Source organism: Pavona decussata, unplaced genomic scaffold (assembly GCF_977016875.1).
Source record: "Pavona decussata unplaced genomic scaffold, jaPavDecu1.1 SCAFFOLD_37, whole genome shotgun sequence".
NCBI classification, from domain to species: domain Eukaryota; kingdom Metazoa; phylum Cnidaria; class Anthozoa; order Scleractinia; family Agariciidae; genus Pavona; species Pavona decussata.
Window position 1 is genome coordinate 2,904,068 of NW_028145459.1, and position 18,433 is coordinate 2,922,500.

At 37.8% G+C, this 18,433-nt stretch overlaps 3 protein-coding genes across 3 annotated transcripts in view; 1 reads left to right on the forward strand and 2 right to left on the reverse strand.

Annotated features, from left to right (window-relative positions):
- Positions 1-3,375: 3,375 nt before the first annotated feature.
- Positions 3,376-9,580, reverse strand: LOC146484042 (cilia- and flagella-associated protein 157-like). The gene is made up of 7 exons (XM_085105369.1): positions 8,889-9,580; positions 7,969-8,236; positions 7,328-7,471; positions 6,310-6,447; positions 5,841-6,046; positions 5,113-5,305; positions 3,376-4,510 (listed from the first exon to the last, which is right to left on the reverse strand). The coding sequence occupies exons 1-7, from the start codon at positions 9,476-9,478 to the stop codon at positions 4,376-4,378; spliced, it is 1,674 nt and encodes a 557-aa protein (XP_084961495.1). The 5' UTR covers positions 9,479-9,580; the 3' UTR covers positions 3,376-4,375.
- A 1,140-nt stretch (positions 9,581-10,720) lies between these two features.
- Positions 10,721-15,025, reverse strand: LOC146484043 (deoxynucleotidyltransferase terminal-interacting protein 2-like). The gene is made up of 6 exons (XM_085105371.1): positions 14,627-15,025; positions 13,563-13,695; positions 12,618-12,713; positions 11,611-11,775; positions 11,147-11,256; positions 10,721-10,951 (listed from the first exon to the last, which is right to left on the reverse strand). Exons 1-6 carry the CDS (start codon positions 14,986-14,988, stop codon positions 10,843-10,845), a joined length of 975 nt encoding a protein of 324 aa, XP_084961497.1. The 5' UTR covers positions 14,989-15,025; the 3' UTR covers positions 10,721-10,842.
- Positions 15,026-15,130: 105 nt separating this feature from the next.
- Positions 15,131-18,433, forward strand: part of LOC146484044 (deoxyhypusine synthase-like) — a 9,925-nt gene continuing 6,622 nt past the window's right edge. Inside the window, exons 1-4 of the mRNA XM_085105370.1 lie at positions 15,131-15,419; positions 16,154-16,324; positions 16,998-17,216; positions 17,845-17,931. Of these exons, the coding sequence (XP_084961496.1) occupies positions 15,228-15,419; positions 16,154-16,324; positions 16,998-17,216; positions 17,845-17,931 (669 nt within the window). The 5' untranslated portion in view covers positions 15,131-15,227. The remainder of the gene's footprint in view (positions 15,420-16,153; positions 16,325-16,997; positions 17,217-17,844; positions 17,932-18,433) is intronic.

Sequence of the window (18,433 nt, forward strand, 5' to 3'; positions counted from 1 at the left end):
CACCAAAAATTTTGTTCCCATTCTAGTAAATTCTCGGTGTAGTGTATTGGAACAAGTGATTAGAACCTTTTGTGTCTCTGGGGAACATATACAAAAGACTTTTTCACGCGTCCAGGGACTATAAAAGTATTCTCTTACTCCCGGTCTTACTGGGTCCGTTTCAGTGCACAATGTTGGCTTCCTTTCAAAAACAATATGTGCAACAATGTTGGATTCGAAAGCTACTTTACATAAAAATATGATTTCCACCGTGCTGTCGCATGGCTGTGCCAAGCTTGAAGGAAATCTCGGTTGGCGACGCGACGTACATGAAGGGACAGGTCTACAGGAGTGACATGCGTGATGTGACAGCATGAAACCATGCTGGGCAACAGTGCCAAAATGGTTCTAAAAATAAGTCAAATGTCATCACCCTTTGTTTGGTAACACTATTTTCGGAAAGGTTCGGGACAGACTTGGCATTGAGCTGGCCTTGGAAGATCATTTTTTTAGAAGTACCACATTGCTCATCAAATTAACTGGGTAACAAATGCTTACTGTCATCTGTAACATGTTCTTGTAGCAGCATGAATATGCATGTTGTAAGTTTTTATTTAAGACAGTTTAAAAATTAACTTGTAACACGCTACCACAGCAAATCCTTGTGTTAAAAATCCGATTCACCAGTTCTGACGAAGCGTCAGACGAGCTCTTGAATCTCTTTACGGTGATCAAATTACCTTATCAACACTATTGATAAACCAAACAATCGTTTCCACTTCCCACCGACACAGCACCACACTGTTTCTTTCAGAAACTAATCCCCTGCCCCTATATTATAATCACAGTTTTGGAAGCCATCCGTGGGTAGGCAAACACGTCTTGAAATAGCAGTGTTTGTATGGAAATTAGCCCGATGTCAAATAGTTTTCATAAAACATCGCTTCTGAAAATTCATGAATTGGAAACTTTTGCCGGCACCAGGAAAAGGATTTTAAGAAAAAAATTCCATGGATGTAGCTGTGCCAGAAAGCGTCCAGTCGTGTTTTGGACTTTCCATACAGCTCCCTATATTTTTTTCCCACGAACTATTTTTAATAGCAGTTCACGGCTGGTTCGCTATACATGTATGGAAATGTCAAAACGCAACTAGATGCTTTCTAGCACAGCTACATTCCTCAGTTATTTTCTGTAAAATCCTTTGCCTAGTGCCGACCAGTGCCTCAAGTTTCCAATTCATGAAGTTTTCAGAAGCGATGTTTTATGAAACTTATTTCACATCGGATTTCCATACAAACACTGTTACAGGTGCATTTCGACGTGTTTACCTCCCCTTCAAGATGGCTTCCAAAACCGTGATAAAAATGGGTCTATTCCGGACGAGTTTGCAAGCCAGATGAATGTGACAAAACAAAAACAAAAAACGGGAAATTGACAAAATTCCTTTCTTTAGCACGTTATTAAACAGTACTTGAGTTGAGATTCCTGTGGTGAATAATGATCAATAAAATGGTTTCCTCTCTCATCTGTGTTCCGCATAGTATGAAACGTTATGATTGACTCTTTTATGGCGCCAAGAGAGACGATTTTTGATGAATTCATTTATAGGAATAATTTGTTTGCCGAACTGTCTGAAGTCCCTCTTGTAAGGTGCCAGCGATTTCAAGACGCTTTTTGTCGCGATTTGTCACGAGGAAAACTTATCCGAAGTGCTTCAGTGTTATTTGGATAACATGAAGCTGGGCGACGTGCATAAGCGCTTCGTCAGCGAGGCAGGACGCAACGGATAAACAGCTTGGTGCTCGTGATAAAAGGGCATTATGATAAAAGGAAACAAAGCTCAGTTCTTCTATAACCCTCTCTGTTCTAATCATGATTTTAAAAACTTGAAACACATATATAATGATATACTTTGTCCATACTTCCAATTGCAAACTTAGCATAAATCGTCTGTTATTTATTTCCAACCTATATGTGGAAAAGGAAACTGAAGCCTTAATTCACCCCACTAAGATAAATTTGCGGTCTAGCCTCAACACTGCTGGAACAGGAAGGAAATAAACTACAAAAGGTAGTTGATATTGATCATTTCGAAGCGGAACGGATATTTATTTATTATTATTACTTTTTTTTTACAACGTACAGAAACGCGAAATTTGTTTCCGAAAAAGAAGGGATAAAAGGATTTTAGGGAAATAAAGATATTTAAGGTGAACACAATCAGTCCAGTCAGTCCAAACTCTATGTTTAGGGACACACCCAATGGTTCGTTTCGGTGAAAGGAATATACGTTCGGAGAGGCATTACCCGCCTCAGAAATTCGGAATAGATCGTGAAAAAACACTAGCGTTAGCTTAGTGAAGGGTCACCTCAAACTTTCGCAAATGCTGAAAAACCAATCCGTTTTGTTTTCGGTTGGGGCAAATCCGTCGTTAATATCGCGGAAAAAGACCAGCTAGCATTTCCGGAAAGCCAACAGAAACTCGTAAGTTCGAGGAATAATATTCCGTTCCTAAGAATATCGGCAATTTAAATTTTCAGCTTAAAAATCCAAACAGATCAAACTCAGTCATGGTTTGCCATAAAATGATGTGGTAATCAACATAATGGTAATTGAACTGAGTGGAGTGCAATTTTGGTCTGAAATCATACGCGTGATTTCAAAATCGAACGAGCGCGCAGCAGACCAAAATTGTGCAACACGAAGTTCAATTACCACTTTATTACACCCAATCTGAAATCTCACAGTTTTTCGTCAATATTTATATTTATTTATCCACTTCAGGAAACCCGGTTTCATTTTGATGGGCTAAAAAGGATGCGATTTAGAGAAAAAAAAGTATTGCGATTTGGGAATAAATCGCACTGTTGAGAGCCAATCAGATTGAAGGGATCACCAGTGATTTCAAAATGAGTGTAATAAAGGAATTTAAAACATTTTAACTAGTCTACTTTAATAATGACACGGTCTTCCTTTATAGCGCCCAGCATTAAAGTCAGTTGTTTTTAAAGGAAACTTTGGTGTCCACCTCAAGATTCTTATACACGTTTTGTTTTGCCAGATGCTATGTTAACCCGCGTTAGAAATGTACTTTTTGTATTTCACAAGGCTAGGGGAACGAAAAAACAAAAAGATTAATTCGCCGAAACGGCTTCAAAGGCAAGTGAAGTGAGTTTTGCTTACAAACTTTTGAAAATATAGCATTTTCCCGTTTTGTCTTGAATGTAAATCGATTCCAACGGCAAACATACAGGGACAAGCATCAAAAACATTTCCCGGTGTTACCATACTTCGGCTGACAGCTTCAGTGGGGGGAATTTCTATTTTTGTTCAAATCTAAGGCGACTTAGGTCTTATATAATCACCTACTGAAGCCATATCAACAGGCAAGGACATCAAAACCAAGGCTATTTTTAATGCACTCAGATATATTTACACATGCAGATATTTACATCAAGTCTACAACACTAAAATCTCAGTCAGGTCTTATGTACAAAGTACTCTGATCTTCGTATTTATCATTCAAAATACATCCATTACACCACAAAATCAATGGCTGATCTTGTGAGGCATCACCCTTCTTATCAAAGGAAAACAAGCGCCGGAAGGCCGACACCCTTACTCTAGACTGCATCTCACAACATGTACTGTATCCGCCATCATTGAAACTTTGCTTTGTTATAATATTAACAAAAAGTCACACAGGTCATGAGTGTAACTCAGAGAAACGTCTTGGTTAAATCAAATTTTCCAAGAAGTGGTGCTGGCTTGAACGGTATCCGACAAGATAGTTCGGTCATACTTCTTTACCAAAATTAGTTGACAGAACAGTTTTAAATTTAATTACAACTTTCGTGATTGTAATTTTTGGTGAACGAAAAGTATTTTTACATTTTATACACTGTTGCTCCTGGGGAAAACATATTTAGAGCACGTCTTTCTTTTCTTCAGATAATAAATTTGTAACAACTACTTAACAATAATCGTGACCTTTTTGGCACGTATGAGCCAAAAGAACACAATTGCTCTAATTCTAAAGTACGTTAATTGTTCGAGTGAATGTGTTTCCTGGGAGTACATAGTTCCTGAGGTTCAAGCCAGTTGAAAGAGACTTTCTTATAAGGGCAATTGCAACTGTATTTATATTGAACTCGACATCTCAAATGTGTCCTTTGCGTGTCTAAAAGTAAGGTTGTTTTGAGGTATGCTCAGTTGATTACCAAAACCCATTACAAAAATAAATTTCTCATTTAGGAACAGAGTAAAGTCATCTTGTACAAATTGCACATCATTATCAACCGAACTGGCCTAAATATGACACCATAGAGATGATAAATATATTTTGCAAGTTGTAGCAAAACTAAATAGAAATTCTCGTTTTGTTTCGATCTGCGTTTAAGGTATCCTGCCACGTGACCCGCTGCCAACAGGAAGCTCTGTTCTGATTGGTGAATGGTAGTCATGTGACATCTTATGGGCAGAGGAGGTGGGACTCCGCTTGGAGAGAAGCTGATCAGCGAAAAACATGGCCTGCAAAAGCAAAAACACAGAATGTTACAAAGACAGGTAAATAACTTGCATAAGAGACTGTAAATCAAGACACTAATATAGGACCCTTTAAGATGAACTTGGTGTACCGTTCTCTTCACTTGGGATGAGGTCTAACTAAAGAAGAGTTTATATTGCTGCTGATGACAAGCGTATCTACTGAAATTTATCAAGAGTTTTGCAATGTTTGTGAAAGGCTTAGGTCACCTGAAACTTCATCCTACAAATGGGTCACATGATTACAACTGTCATTTCAACGCAAATGAATTGAAAGTCACATTAGGCGACTCTGACGCAGACAGGGTTGTTAAAAAGTTCATCACCAAAATGCTTTTAAGGATTATTGGTAACCTTGGATGGATTATCACGCTTGCATGACCAACTGAAGTTCGAAAGAATTGTAGTTGCATGCCATGTGGCATGCTTTTGTGATCTACAAAGAAACTGCACAACAGAAGCAAAAACAAAAGTGTGAAAGCGTGCATGCATAAGATGCATGTGTCAAAACATGCATTTTGTGAGTCGCATACACGCAGGCATTGCTTGCTTGTTTATTTCTGATCTACACTGTACTTTGCACTCACCTTTGGTGCACTAACAGTCTGTACCCCAACACTTCTCATCTGCTTCCTGATTGGTGCCAAAGGCGAAGTAGTTCTAGTCCTCTCTCCAAGCTTTGGATGAGACCTGGGAACTATTCCCAGATCTCCCAGTTTGTAATGGGGCAGAGGACGGTTAACTGCAGCTGCAACAGCCTGGGATTTAGAGGGAGGCGCCCTAACAAGGTAAAAAATGAAATAAATCACTTTATTTAAGTGTCAAGGTATGTAGCACAAAGCACTAATTGGGGACACTTTCTTGATTGAATTTAAAAGCGTTGGTTTTTGAGGAGAGAGGAAAACAGGAGCACCCGGAGAAAAACCTCTTGAAACAAGGACAAGAACCAGCAACAAAATCAGCCCACCATCGGTGACCGAGTACTTGAATCGAACCCAGGCCACATGGCGGCAGGGGAGTCCTCTTACCACTGCACCATCCCTGCTCCCCCTAATTGGAGAATCTTAGAAATACACTTGAAGGGTAGCAGAATAAGGCCCCACGTGAATTCTCCTCTTGTTTCACAAGCAAATGGAAGACAAAATGGAAAGAGAATCTACATTTTATCAGACATCACATGGGGCTTTTCTCCAGGCACCCCTTCACTTATAAAATACATTATTTTATACACTGCTCACCTACAAAGAGAATCCCTTTCAAGAGTAGAGCACTTTTTTTGTGGAACAATCACATTTTTGTAAAACTTGGCACTTACGGTTTCTTTTTATGTATGTGTCTCCCGATATCAGGGCTGGGGCTTGAGTATCCTCTTGTCTCCTGAGTCGGCATAAAATCTTTTGCACTGGGTCCTACACCATATTTAGCAGCATCATTCAGGATTCCCAGGAGGGTCTGGACTAGGTTTTCACGTTGAGCAAAGGCTTCTGCTTCATCATGCTTTCCTTGGACAACAGTAGGAGGCTGAAATGATGAAATGAAGGATACTAGTCAAATGACTGACACTGGAGGCTACAACTGAAGGAATCATAAAAAATGATCAATAACATCTCTGTAGTATTTATGCAATTAATCAAAATTCATTCACCGTATTTTTCAGTTAATCTCATGAATCAAAATTAGACATTTTTAAATTTCAGCTGTCTAAAATTTAAAGGGCTATCTCATCTTCATGTAGGATCAGACTTCAAGAATAAAAGCAAACACTTCAGTGATGATAAACTCACCACTAATGAATCCCTGAGAGCCTGTGCAGCTTGAGAAAGGATTCCAGTCAGCTCATCTTTCTTCTTCATAGACAGCTCTCTGTCCTTTGTAACTTTGGCAAGCTCAGTCTCTAATGATTCCTTGTTTTCTGTGGTCATCTATCAAGAGAAACCAAAAAATAAATACGGCAAATCATAAAAAGTAGGGCACTGCCCTTAACATTGATGAGGTTACATTGTCAGTCATGAGAAACAACATAATGATTTTAACAGACATTAACCAATGGATAGCCTGTACTTCTCCCCGGTACTTTTTATAAGAAAAGTACAGGACATGATAAGAGAATTTGTTCTTTGGTATTAGGGGTTAAAGGGTTAAAACTTACAACATATTTCATGATACTTGAAGAGGATATCAAGTTCTTTTTCCTGAAGGTCCTCAGTAAAATATGTAGCTTGATCTTACAGGGAGTCTTGGAGGAAGGCAAATATAGGAGTGACAACCACGGCCAGTTTTGCAGTCTTGACTTTTGTTTTTTTGCGAAGCACTCTTACAGTGTCAAGGCCTTATGTGTCCCTTAGCTCAAACAAAGACTGGTGAATGATAATATCTCTGAGTCTCAATGTCATTTGAAAGACTAGGAAAGCCTTAGACTCCCAGAAAAATGATATCTGGTCTCACCATCTTACAGTCTTGAATTTACCATTTACCCGCCAAATTACACATGAGGCGGAGGAGACACTATCGTACATGCAGGGCTGTCATTAAGTTTGATTTTTGGTCACATTTGGCATTGAGCTTGACACCTGTAACAATCTTGTTGCTTTCTTAGTAAAATGACCCTACAACTATCAAGATTACCTATAACATGCCCATCAAGGTTCTTTTCAGTTGATGGTATTCAGCCGTAATAGGTGTTACAGGTTGCGGCCCTTAATGACAGCTCTGACATGTAAGGCAAGGGCAACAGCCCTGCTGCTATTTGGTAGATATTATTTTATCCAAGTGTAGTATGTGTCATGTCTGCTTGCAGCCCACCTTGAGTTCATCCTTCATGCTGTCCACCTGTGCTCGTAACAGCTCTACCTCACTCTCCAGGTCTCTATGCTGAGCTTCATTTTCATCGTATTCAACTAGCATCTCCTCCTGCTGTTTGGCTTTCTCTGCCAACATACGGATGATCTGAAAGTCAAACATGCCAAGTAAAAAAAGTAAGACTATTGCAGTAAATGCACTAAGGGACAACTGAAGCGTTTTTTCAGCTTTAGTTGCATATACATAATTATCTGTGATGGTCTTCTCACTTACAGTCTGTATTAATTTTTTTCACCTGCAATTCAAATATATGAATTTCATATATTCACTTCCAGGAAAACTTGTCTTCACAAACTGACCAAGATCACATATACATGCACTACAGTTCATCAAGCACAAAATAACCTTTAGCGAATTTGTTGAAAGCTGTTTTTCCAGAAACATGGTAAATTTTTTTGTGGGTTCTAAATGCAACTGGAAAACATGGAAGTTTTGCTGTGTCACTGATCCATTTGGAGTGAAAGAAACAAGAGTGAATTTTAAAGTGGCAAACAATAAACATAAACTTGAAAAAATCATGACACGTGTACCGCTGTACTACAGTGTAGTTGTAAATTACAAGGATAAGGAGTAAATACAATTACCTTCTGATTGCTACTGTTCTTCTTGGCCAGCTCCTTCTCATTACGCTCCAGCATATCAATTTGTAGTTTCATCTTTTTCTCCTTAGTTCTCAGTTCATCATTTTCTTGAATAAGTTCCATGGTTTTGTCTGACATTTTAGCAAGCTGTGCATTGATGGAGACATTCTCTCGGATTGTTCTCTTTGTTGTTTCTGCCATTTGCTTGTTTGATACCTTTCTAAATTCTGCAGCAACCTGATTCAGTCTCAAGACCATCTCTTTCTTTAATCTAGGTGCAAAAAGTTCCAAAAGGCCCCATTTTTATAAATTTGTTGGGTTAAAATTGGCTTTCATAATCAAAGACAAACAGGCCAAACCCAAAGTATTGTTTAAGTGTGTTCAATCGCCAAACAAATAAAAACCAATCAATGATTCAAAATATTATTCAAAATTTGCCAAGGGGACGGGGGGACACACTGGAATTAAACATGCATGCTATGCCAAAGATCTTTGGTCTGGAACTAAGTGATTTAAGCCAACCTCTGGCGTATTTTTCTCAGCTTTTTGTAATAGACTTGAAATGGACTTAACTTGAGGTTGGCGTGGTGTTTTTTAATTGCTTAGGTTGTGATTTAAAACTTCAGTATATGAGATACCAACTTTCCAGAATGGGGGAGGGGCTTGTTACGGGCGGTTTTCTTTCTTCTCAAACAAAATTGAGCCCAGGAGTGGCTATAATGAGTGGCAAAGTAGAGAGAGGAGATATATTTTGTTTGAGGAGAAAGAAGAAAGAAAATTCCTGGGTCCAAGATGGATTTACTGATAATACAAATCTGATTTCAAAGGGAGGGGACGGGGGATACTATAATGCTTTGAGATGGGGGAAAGACTGCTAAAAAATGTTACAGTAAATCTCTTTTCGACAAGAAAAAATAGCAAACCTGTCCTTGTCGACCACAGCTTTTCTTTCCAAGTTGTAAATTACGTCTTTGTGTTCCTTTTGCTGTTTCTCTAATTCCTCCTCCATTTTTGCAAATTTTGCCATTAAATCTTCCTTTTGGACACGGAATTCTTCCAAAGAAGCTAATTTTCCGCCCAAAACCATATTCTCTGAAGTTAACTGGTCCTTGATTTCCTGCATTTCAGTTCTTAAAGTGGCTAGCTGCACCTCGTATTGATCTTTTTCGCCATCTTTGGCTTGTTGTAATCCTATCAACCGATCTTGGAGATCGGCTATTTCATCCGCTCTTTGCTCTAATTGTTTCTTCAAAAACGAAACAATCTCCTTTTTATCCGTTGTTTGTTGTTCATACTGCGATCTGTAATCCTGATTTGCAAGTTCAAGTTCGTCACACTTTTTCTGATAGCGAGACAACCTTTCCTCCAAGTCTCGGATCTGAATAAGAAAATACTCCTTGGAAAGTTCATTGAGAACATCACTAGATGGCGCCGCGGAGGGAGACTTTTTGGCGCTCTTCTTGCCACTCTTCTTCTTCTTGCCACTTTTCTTTCCTTTCTTTTTTGGAGGCATGACTTAAAACTAGCAAAGAATAATGATAAAAGGTAAACCTTCCAGCTCACACCACTGAAAAACAATATGGCGACTCAACTATTGGGGATTGTTGTCATGGAAACTAGATGTATCAACGGACGCAGTCATTAATTTTGTACAGCGGCAGGCGTGGAAAAACGTATACGTCATATAATGCACACGAATTCTCGCTCTCAAAACAAATGTCAAAACAGAAATTTTTCATTTTTTTTTTATCATATTTGTATATTTTCTTTCTTTGTTTATGAAAGAATTAATGCCCGACATGCATTAATTTTGATTGTTGAGGTGCAGAGGTTAGCCCAGGTGGTGAGCGCATTGGACGTCAGATCTGATGGTCAGTGGGTAATGGTCGTCTTCACCCCAGTCCATAAATGGGTACCAGTGACATACTGCTGGGGGTAGGGGCACAGAGGCAACACTAGTTGTTTAATGCTGCAGAAAGTGGCTAGGCTCAGCCATGTGAGCTACCTCAGATTGAGATATAAAATGTAATGCAAGTACAAAGACAAAATGCTGTACATATACAGGAGATATCCTACCCTGTATAAACAGGTTTGCTAGAGGCCCGCTCACTCAGTTGGTAGGATAAATATTAGTTTAATCCACTGATCATGACTTAGGAGATCTTAGGAAGCCTATCAGCAGGCCAGAGGGAACCAGATTATGTCTGAGAGTAAATCAGTTGTTTATAACAGCAAAAATGAACGATAAAAGCCGACGTTTCGGAGTGATCATGACTCCATTTTCAAGAGAACTATGTAACAGTTAAGGAATCTTTTTCTTCTTCTGGAAAGAGATGGAAAATTGAGTATTTCACTGATTTACATCAATCGTGCATGAAATCATTATGTATTTGAATTTTTCACATTTTACTCTAAAGTTACAGGCTGAGATACTTTAAATTTCAATCCAAAAGTGTCAGATAAAAAGGGTAACTTTTTGTTTCATTTGATCCTAACTTACGCACAAGAAGGCATAAAGACGTTAGCAAACTGATCTAAGACATTTTAAGCAAACTGGCCGTTCGTGAAACAACTTGTAGGGGAAACGAATGGATGGCAGTGCAATCCATCCTTGGATACAAAACATCTGAGTGAATTCGAACAACCTGTTCCCACCTTTTCGACACAACAGCCATTGGTGTTTACAGATTATTACTTGGTAACCTCGGTAATGTTGGTTTATACAAGGGTCTAAAGGTATCTGTGTGAATCCATACGCATGTTGTATCATTCTAACTGAATGAGTATTTTTTAATAAATATCAAAATTTTTTTTAACCTCTTGAATTCCAAAATATATCTTTATAAATATTAAAATGAATTGTAATCACACTGAAAACTAAGTTCTTGACCAAGTTGATTTCCTTTTGTTCATCTTCTTCTTGTGAAATCCTTTCTTTCCACTTTGTTTTGCAGCTTGTATTTCCAAGTATTTTTTCTTGTTATATCTGTTGAAGAGAAAAAGCTGATCAGTCTAATTAAAATGCTTCTAATAAACAATTCCTATAAAAAAAAAAGACATTTTATGTGATTAGTTACACCAAAGTACATCTCATTTCTCCATCAAATGAAAACGAAAAAAAATATATTAAAGTCTGTACAAATAGCCTGCCATTGCAGACAAATCTGTAATCTGGACAAACCTCCTAAATTCAGCGTCTGACAGTAGCTCATCAATCATGTTACTCTTCCGTTGACGTTTTGGAAAACGAGAAGCATAGAAGTCTGTTGATCCTTCAACCACAGTACCAATCTAAATAATACACCAGAAATTCATAAAATCAGAAATAAACAAAATGGTCATTCAGGCAATGTTAAATCTTCCTATATAGTGTCTAACAAATTATTTTTCCAGCCATTCACCGACACAAGCTCAAGTTAAAAAGAGGTGAAACCCTAGTGAGCCCAAAATCAAACTCAAATGTCCATACTCCAACAGACCGTTTTAGGTTTGAATCTCAGCAATATTAAACACTCAAAAGAATGTTTCATCCAATTTTCAAACACCACAAAGTTGGTTAAAAAAAAGTCGACCTCACCAGTAAATTAGTCAGTTGCAAAGAAACAGACATAATTTCCCGGTATGAACAACCACATTCCAGCCTACCTGGAAATACTTGGGTAATACAGAGGAGTCGTTCTTCTTGTAATGACGTTTTCTGTCCAAGATATTCCTCATCTTCATGATCTTCATATCCTTTTCAATTTTTGGTGTTAGCTGAGTTGCTGGAAGGTTAAACCACATCGGTCCTGCAGTCTCTTCTCTGACTTTCTGAAAAATTTCATATCACACAGATTCTGATTATTTGAGTGGTTAAATTTATGTTCAATAAGATAATCATGCGTTTTAAGGGCCAAACACATTGCCAAAAGGTGTATCTTAAAATTTTTAGTGCATTCCAGGGTTTAAATATTAATACTGGTGGTTTAATTGAGTTCAAAAACATTTCAAAAACATGCCACGCAAACTATAACCATTGCTTAAAGCTTGTTGACCAACAGATGATAAAGAATTTTGAACCATGTGTCATTGACTTGAAACTAGTTTGATGCAGAATTTGCTCACTGATGTTGGGAAATTTTTCATGTTTATCTTCCTCCCATATACACTTAAAAGTTTGTTACATATTTTCATTTGCTATTAATCTTAAACAATTTACTGCCTTGAGTACATATAAATCATATAATGTAAAATGTATTTTTTTGTTCTTTACTTTATTTTGTGGTAAAATAAAAAAAAAATACTCAAAAGATACTCTAATACTCCACTTTGAAGATCAAAAAAAGGACAATGCATAGACTAGGCTGCACAATGTCTTGATCATAGTGTATTTGGCGAACATAATGTAAATTTTTATCCTCTTGTGAAACACCATTGAAAGTAGTGTGCAACAAAGAAAGCACACACAAAAATTTAAGGTTATTGCATTTTGCTAGATAATTTTTAATTCACCATTGCTTTTTTTTAATTAGGAAACCAAGCTGTTTATAAGTAAGTTTAATGAGTAGAGATTGTGAGTGATGATTTAAGTGTTAATTTTTTAAATGCTTTTTCTTTTCATTCATTTTAAGCATTTAAAAGAATTAGCATCCATGAAGTAAATCCGAAATTACCTTCTTCTGTCTTCTTTGGGTAAATTGTGAAACATGCATGGGTGGAACAGAATGTCGCTTCTCAAAGTCACTTGTTATTACACTTCTCTTCATCAGCTGAAGAAACAAAGAGAACAGCATTGATTAAGGACAGCGCCTACTTTTGCTACTGTGCATATATGTTCTCAACTTCTGCGCATCTTGCTACATGTATGGTCCAAGAAAGTCGGGTTTCTTAACGGTGGTGCCTGTTAAAACAGTGATATTTTTATGCGTTTTATAACTATGCGGGAAAAGCAGATCTTGGCAAGGGTTATTGGGATCTGAAAAGAAAATTAGGGGTAACCATGCATCTTTTAGAGATAATTAAGCTTCAATTTGGGAAAAAATTCCATACATTGTTTTGAATTTTGGCATTTTTTGGAAATATCATTGCTTAATTGTCTCTAAAAAATGCATGGTTACCCACAATTTTCTCCTTGGATTCCAATAGCCCTTGCTAAGATCTGTTTTTCCCCCATAGTCATAAACCGCGCAAAAATACTTTGGAATTAGTAAGCACCATCCTTAAGCTCTTGGAGATGAGTTGAAGAATGATTTGTACAGGGATTAAAAATAGCCAACTCTCACTTTACAAACCTCCTTTAAAATGGTAAAAAAAAAAAAGAAAGAATATTAGAATATTAGAAGTACTCAAAAACTGAAAACAGTCTAGATCTGCCATAAAGGAATTCTTACAAGGAAACAAGACTGGCACAAACTCAGAGTGAACTCTGTGCTAGCCCATGCTTTTTTTTACACGAGCAGTCTGAAAAATTCTCTCAGGCTAATTCTGGGAGCCAAAGATGCCTTTTTGTTGATAAATTCTGTAAAGGACTTGAACCAACTAAAACTATGGATAATTAATGAGAGAGTGATTAGACTAGTAAGTAGACTTTACGTAGAAACAATGAACACTGATTTTACCTCTTTATCATTGAAAGCCAGTTCAGAAAAGCTTCTGTTGAGTGAAACAGGTTTGGAGCTCTTTTTGTCAAAGCTAAGGTACAAATCCTGTGTATTGATGTCAACTTGAAGTTCTGATGACAGTTCTGCGGAGCTAACATAACCGAAAAAACATCAGTATTACAAAGGGAAAGGGGAAAGGATAAATAGGAGATGATAACCAGAAATAAAGGGGTTCCCTGAATCCACCCTGATGAAGCTGGATGGCTACCATAATAGACCTGATCCTCACAAAATTACTGAATCAAAGTGGGTATCACATGACAAAATTTTCCTTGTTTTGTTTTTGTCTTTGCACTTGAATGTCAAAAGCATTATTTTTCCAAATTGGAATTCCTTTACTAATTTGGAATTCCCTGACATCTTTGTATGATTACCCATGACCCCCTAACAAGTACAAAGTGGTCTATAAATTGCAGGGTGACTTTGGTCCACATTAGTCACTTGTGGTGAAGCTCTTTGGGCTTACTGGTAACTGCAGAATACCCAACCACTCCAAAACCCCTCTTGAAACAGCGGCTTTGCAACTTTAAAAATACCTGTACAAAAAAAGTGGCTGAGTGACTACATATCCATGTAGCTGGATAGCCACGAAAGGGTAATGTAGCCACATAGCCATATAGCCTGGAAAGCATACTAGTCAGGGCTGTCAACTCTCCCGGATAATCCGGGAGTCTCCAGATTTTGAACCATATCTCCTGGTCTCCAGATTTAGGTCTGTACTATCCAGATGTTGAGCCGTTTCTCCTGGTCTCCAGATTTATGTCTTTTATCTCCTGGATGATTGAAGAAGTTTGCTATTTGTTGTGGACTCGACAAGAAAATTGGAAATGTGTAACGTTGCTTGTGGTAGTGTTTAGCCGGGTATTTTGCAGTTACTCTGCTCTTTGCAGAGGGTGTGACAATACAAAAGGCATTTGTGACATTCAGTGGTATAGAAATAAGAGGTCCTGTGTTAAATAGCTGTCTATAGTTACATGATAGTTAATAACCCTTTATCCCTCAAGCATCTCAAAATCACTTACTCCTTGAAAGTTTTCTTGGATTCAGTTGACAGAGAGATGAAGTCCTCTAAATTTCCTTTGTTGTCTTGTGAATCCGCTAATCTTTCAGTTGAGACAATTTCATCACCTTCCTCTAGATCTTCATCATCATCCTCACCATCACTTGCATCGTTTTTACTGTCCTCATGGTCACTGGTTAAAAATTGTGATGCACTTTTATTCCGGGTTTTATCTATGATGTATAAACTGCAATCGGAAGGGCTGTCTCTCAAATTTAAAGCTTCTACATCTTGATTTTTCACATCTGCAACTTCTTCTTGACTACTTCCTTCGGTTTCTGAAAAATTAGCTTTTTTCACCGCCAAACGTTTGCTTCGCCTCATGATTTTCTATTTGGAATCGAGAGTCTCAGATTTTATGATTTCAGCGGCTAGGGTGGAAAGAGCAGGCGCACTTGGAATAAACAATCGCACGTGGTACAGAATGCGGTCTCATACATAGAGTACTAGTTTCGTCGACTGATTTTACTGACCTTCTTGAGTGGAGGCGCTAAAGAGGAAAGAGCGGACATCGTGGAAAAGAAGGATTTTTGAAATATATCTTCTTCACTCAAAAACCAAAGATGTCCGAAGTCCCTCAGTTAGTTAAAGATGCAATTCTCGCTTCCAGTGAGCCAGTGCCTGAAGGATCGGAAGAAGTAAGAGGTTATGACTTCAGTAGCGGTGTAGATTATAGCGCCTTGCTTGCCTCGTACAGGACTACAGGGTTTCAGGCTACCAATTTTGGAAAGGCAGTGGAAGAAATTAACAAAATGGTAAGAGCCCGCAGTATGGTGTAATCAAAGTTACTGCAAGGATTCGATTTAGCCCCTGGTTCCAGTAAGCTCTCCTCTTTGAACGAACACCCCTCGGGACGTTCAATTTATGATCCGACCCCCCCTCCCTATCCACCCCCCTTCCAGCCCCAATAGATTCAGTTCTTTCGAATTTAAGACCTGCGAGAATCTGTTTTTCAAAGAATATGAAAACAAATAAAGGGGAAGGGTGGTGGGGAAAGTTTTTTTTTTTTTAAAGGATTCTGAAAAATACATGTGTGTAATTAGTCAATAAGAGGAGGACAGGGGGGGAGGTGAGGTGGAAGGGAGGAGTGGATCAGATCATAATTGGATCATTCTTCCATTAGGTGTCCTTTTCCTCAAAAGCAGTGAGGCCCCCATTCACGATCAAAAGTGCCTCCATAAGATAAGTTTATGGCATTGCTTAAAGGTTATGAATGAAAGTGACTACTCTAACTCTAAGCGATTCCTCTCGCTTATTTTCATTTCCCAAAATGAACTATATGCCTCAGGCAGTTAATCAAACCTTTATTGTTAGAGGCTTTTGTACACAGGGCTGACAGCATAAGCTTTGAGGAAGCTGTCTCCACAAGGACAGGAGCTGGTCACAAGCTAAAGAAAGGCTCCTGTACTTGTTATCTTTTACATAGTTTTCAAATCCTGTGCTGTAAGTCATCTGGTTGGTAAATGTTCCTTTTGATTTACCTCCTTAGATTAAAAAAAAGACAGAGCCACTTCTGGAACCCAAAGATGGTGAGAATGTGAGTTATCTTGATCCTGGGGAGCGGCCAATTGACAACTGTACTATATTCTTAGGATTCACTTCTAACATGATTTCCAGTGGCGTGAGGGAGACAATAAAATTCCTGCTCAAGAACAATATGGTAGGTAAGAAATGCTTCTAATAAAATATTGTTAAATAAGCCCTTGTAACCAGAACCCTCAGGCTGAAAATTAATCTTGAAGAGGCTGCCCAGTTATAACTTAATAAACTTGAAACTTAACTTAAACTTAACTTAACATGGCAGATAATGATGAGCTTTGGTCAAGAAAAAATTTATGCTAGTGAGCTTACGGTGATTTGAAATCACCCATGGCTTATCATTAACTGCAACAAGAGAAACTGTTTTGCACCTTTGCTTGTTACAATGTATGGTCGGAATGGTCTTTTTTCACATGTGTGGAGTTCCAGCAGTCATGCAGAAAACACTGCGCATCGCAAGGCACAAGTTTGTCTTGAAAGCGCAAGATGAAACTGCGTGACTATAATACACTGTGGCTGTTTCATGTTACATTTCCTTGCATATGATGACACCTCACATACAATATTAAAAGGAACCCTGGGTGGAATTTTTTTCTTGCTCAAAGCTGCTCATGAATCCTAGCTTCAGAGACAATTACTTGCATTTCCTGGGAAAATACAAAGTAGATTATGCTGGACCATTGGAAGAAACTAGTAATGGCCCAGAACTCTTCAATTTATGATAATTATGTGTCTTGAATTGTAAAATTAAAAATATTTGGTTTGATTGTGTACCCTCTATGTATGTCTTTCAGGTTGACTGTATAGCCACAACAGCAGGAGGTATTGAAGAAGACCTTATAAAGTGCATGGCCCCCTCATATCTTGGTGATTTCTCATTACGTGGTACTGAACTGCGAAAAAAAGGAATTAATAGAATTGGTAACTTGATTGTACCAAACAACAATTACTGCTTGTTTGAGGAATGGATCTTACCTATCTGGGACAGGATGCTGGAGGAACAAAATACACAGGTATTGGTGATGTGCAAAATATCCTACACAGCTGAATGTTGATGTATAACCTATCTCAAAAGTCACCCACTTTCCGAAATGACTGCTGTCAAGAAATCATGTTTTTTTTTTTTGGTAAATTGTAAAAAGAATATTTGTATTAACTAATGATAGAAGGGTACATTTAATTTCCATAATCATTAAATGAAGTATAATTTAAAATAAGGATTGATTTCGATAAACATTTTACGAGGAAAATTAACGATAACATGATGAAATAAAGTAAGACAAAACATTGTGTTACATTTTTATCGTTAGTTTTCCTATAAGTAAGAATTTCCTATAAATTAGTGTTAAAGCAACTTTGGAGGTACAGAATTGGGAATGGGCAGTCCCACAAAATATCCTCACCTACTCCTTAGAAGATTGTTGGAAATTATGGGGTTTCCAGAGGGTGGATGGGTCCATTTAGTCAAAATTAAGCCCTCAAGTGGAAATATTTTAAAGTTCATTAAATTTCTTCAGAGTTATGTGAAACAAAAATGACACTATATTAATCAAAATTTGTGTATGTATGAATTGTGTGGATGTATAGTTTGATTATGCATTATTGATAACAGGTTCATAAGGTCCTGTCTTCTATTTTCAGGGAACAAAATGGACTCCATCCAAGGTTATTGCCAGGCTGGGAAAGGAAATCAACCACCCAGACTCAGTTTGTTACTGGGCATATAAGGTAAGATATACTTAACAATCTAATGCTGGCTGCCATATTACCTGGATGACTAATTTACAACCTGTTGTGTTTGTTTGAACATTTGTTTACTATTTAATGATATATAATTGTCTCATAACCTGACCTCCAAGCTGCTAGCTTTAAATCTAATCACTTAATAAATAAACTTGCTCCATCTTTTTAATCATATTCCAACCCACTTCATTCTAGGTAAGTCACTTACTCTTATGCATGGTACCCCAAGCTGTTCCTGGTCACCTTTTTTCACTGATATCCACTGCATTCTAGATAACAGTGACTGACTTACAGTGCGACGAACTCAACCGGGGCCACCGAAAAAAGCGACACTTTGAAGTTTAAAGAAATGTTCTCGTTTTTGATTGGTTTACAAGCTACCAAAGCCAGACTCCTTTATTGTAAACATGACCACCTGTGATTGGCTGATCAATGTTGGGTAGCCCTGGTTGAGTTTGTTTCACTGTAATTCATTACAAGATACTTA

Excerpts from the sequence above, each read along its gene's own strand:
- LOC146484042 (XM_085105369.1), bottom strand. The coding sequence starts at position 9,478 with ATGCCTCCAAAAAAGAAAGGAAAGAAAAGTGGCAAGAAGAAGAAGAGT. Across the intron at positions 7,472-7,968 it reads AGAACAGTAGCAATCAGAAG|ATCATCCGTATGTTGGCAGA; the intron begins GTAATTGTATTT and ends TTTGACTTTCAG. Across the intron at positions 6,047-6,309 it reads CTCTCAGGGATTCATTAGTG|CCTCCTACTGTTGTCCAAGG; the intron begins GTGAGTTTATCA and ends TCATCATTTCAG.
- LOC146484043 (XM_085105371.1), bottom strand. The coding sequence starts at position 14,988 with ATGAGGCGAAGCAAACGTTTGGCGGTGAAAAAAGCTAATTTTTCAGAA. Across the intron at positions 12,714-13,562 it reads TGGCTTTCAATGATAAAGAG|CTGATGAAGAGAAGTGTAAT; the intron begins GTAAAATCAGTG and ends TTGTTTCTTCAG. Across the intron at positions 11,776-12,617 it reads CCCAAAGAAGACAGAAGAAG|AAAGTCAGAGAAGAGACTGC; the intron begins GTAATTTCGGAT and ends GAAATTTTTCAG.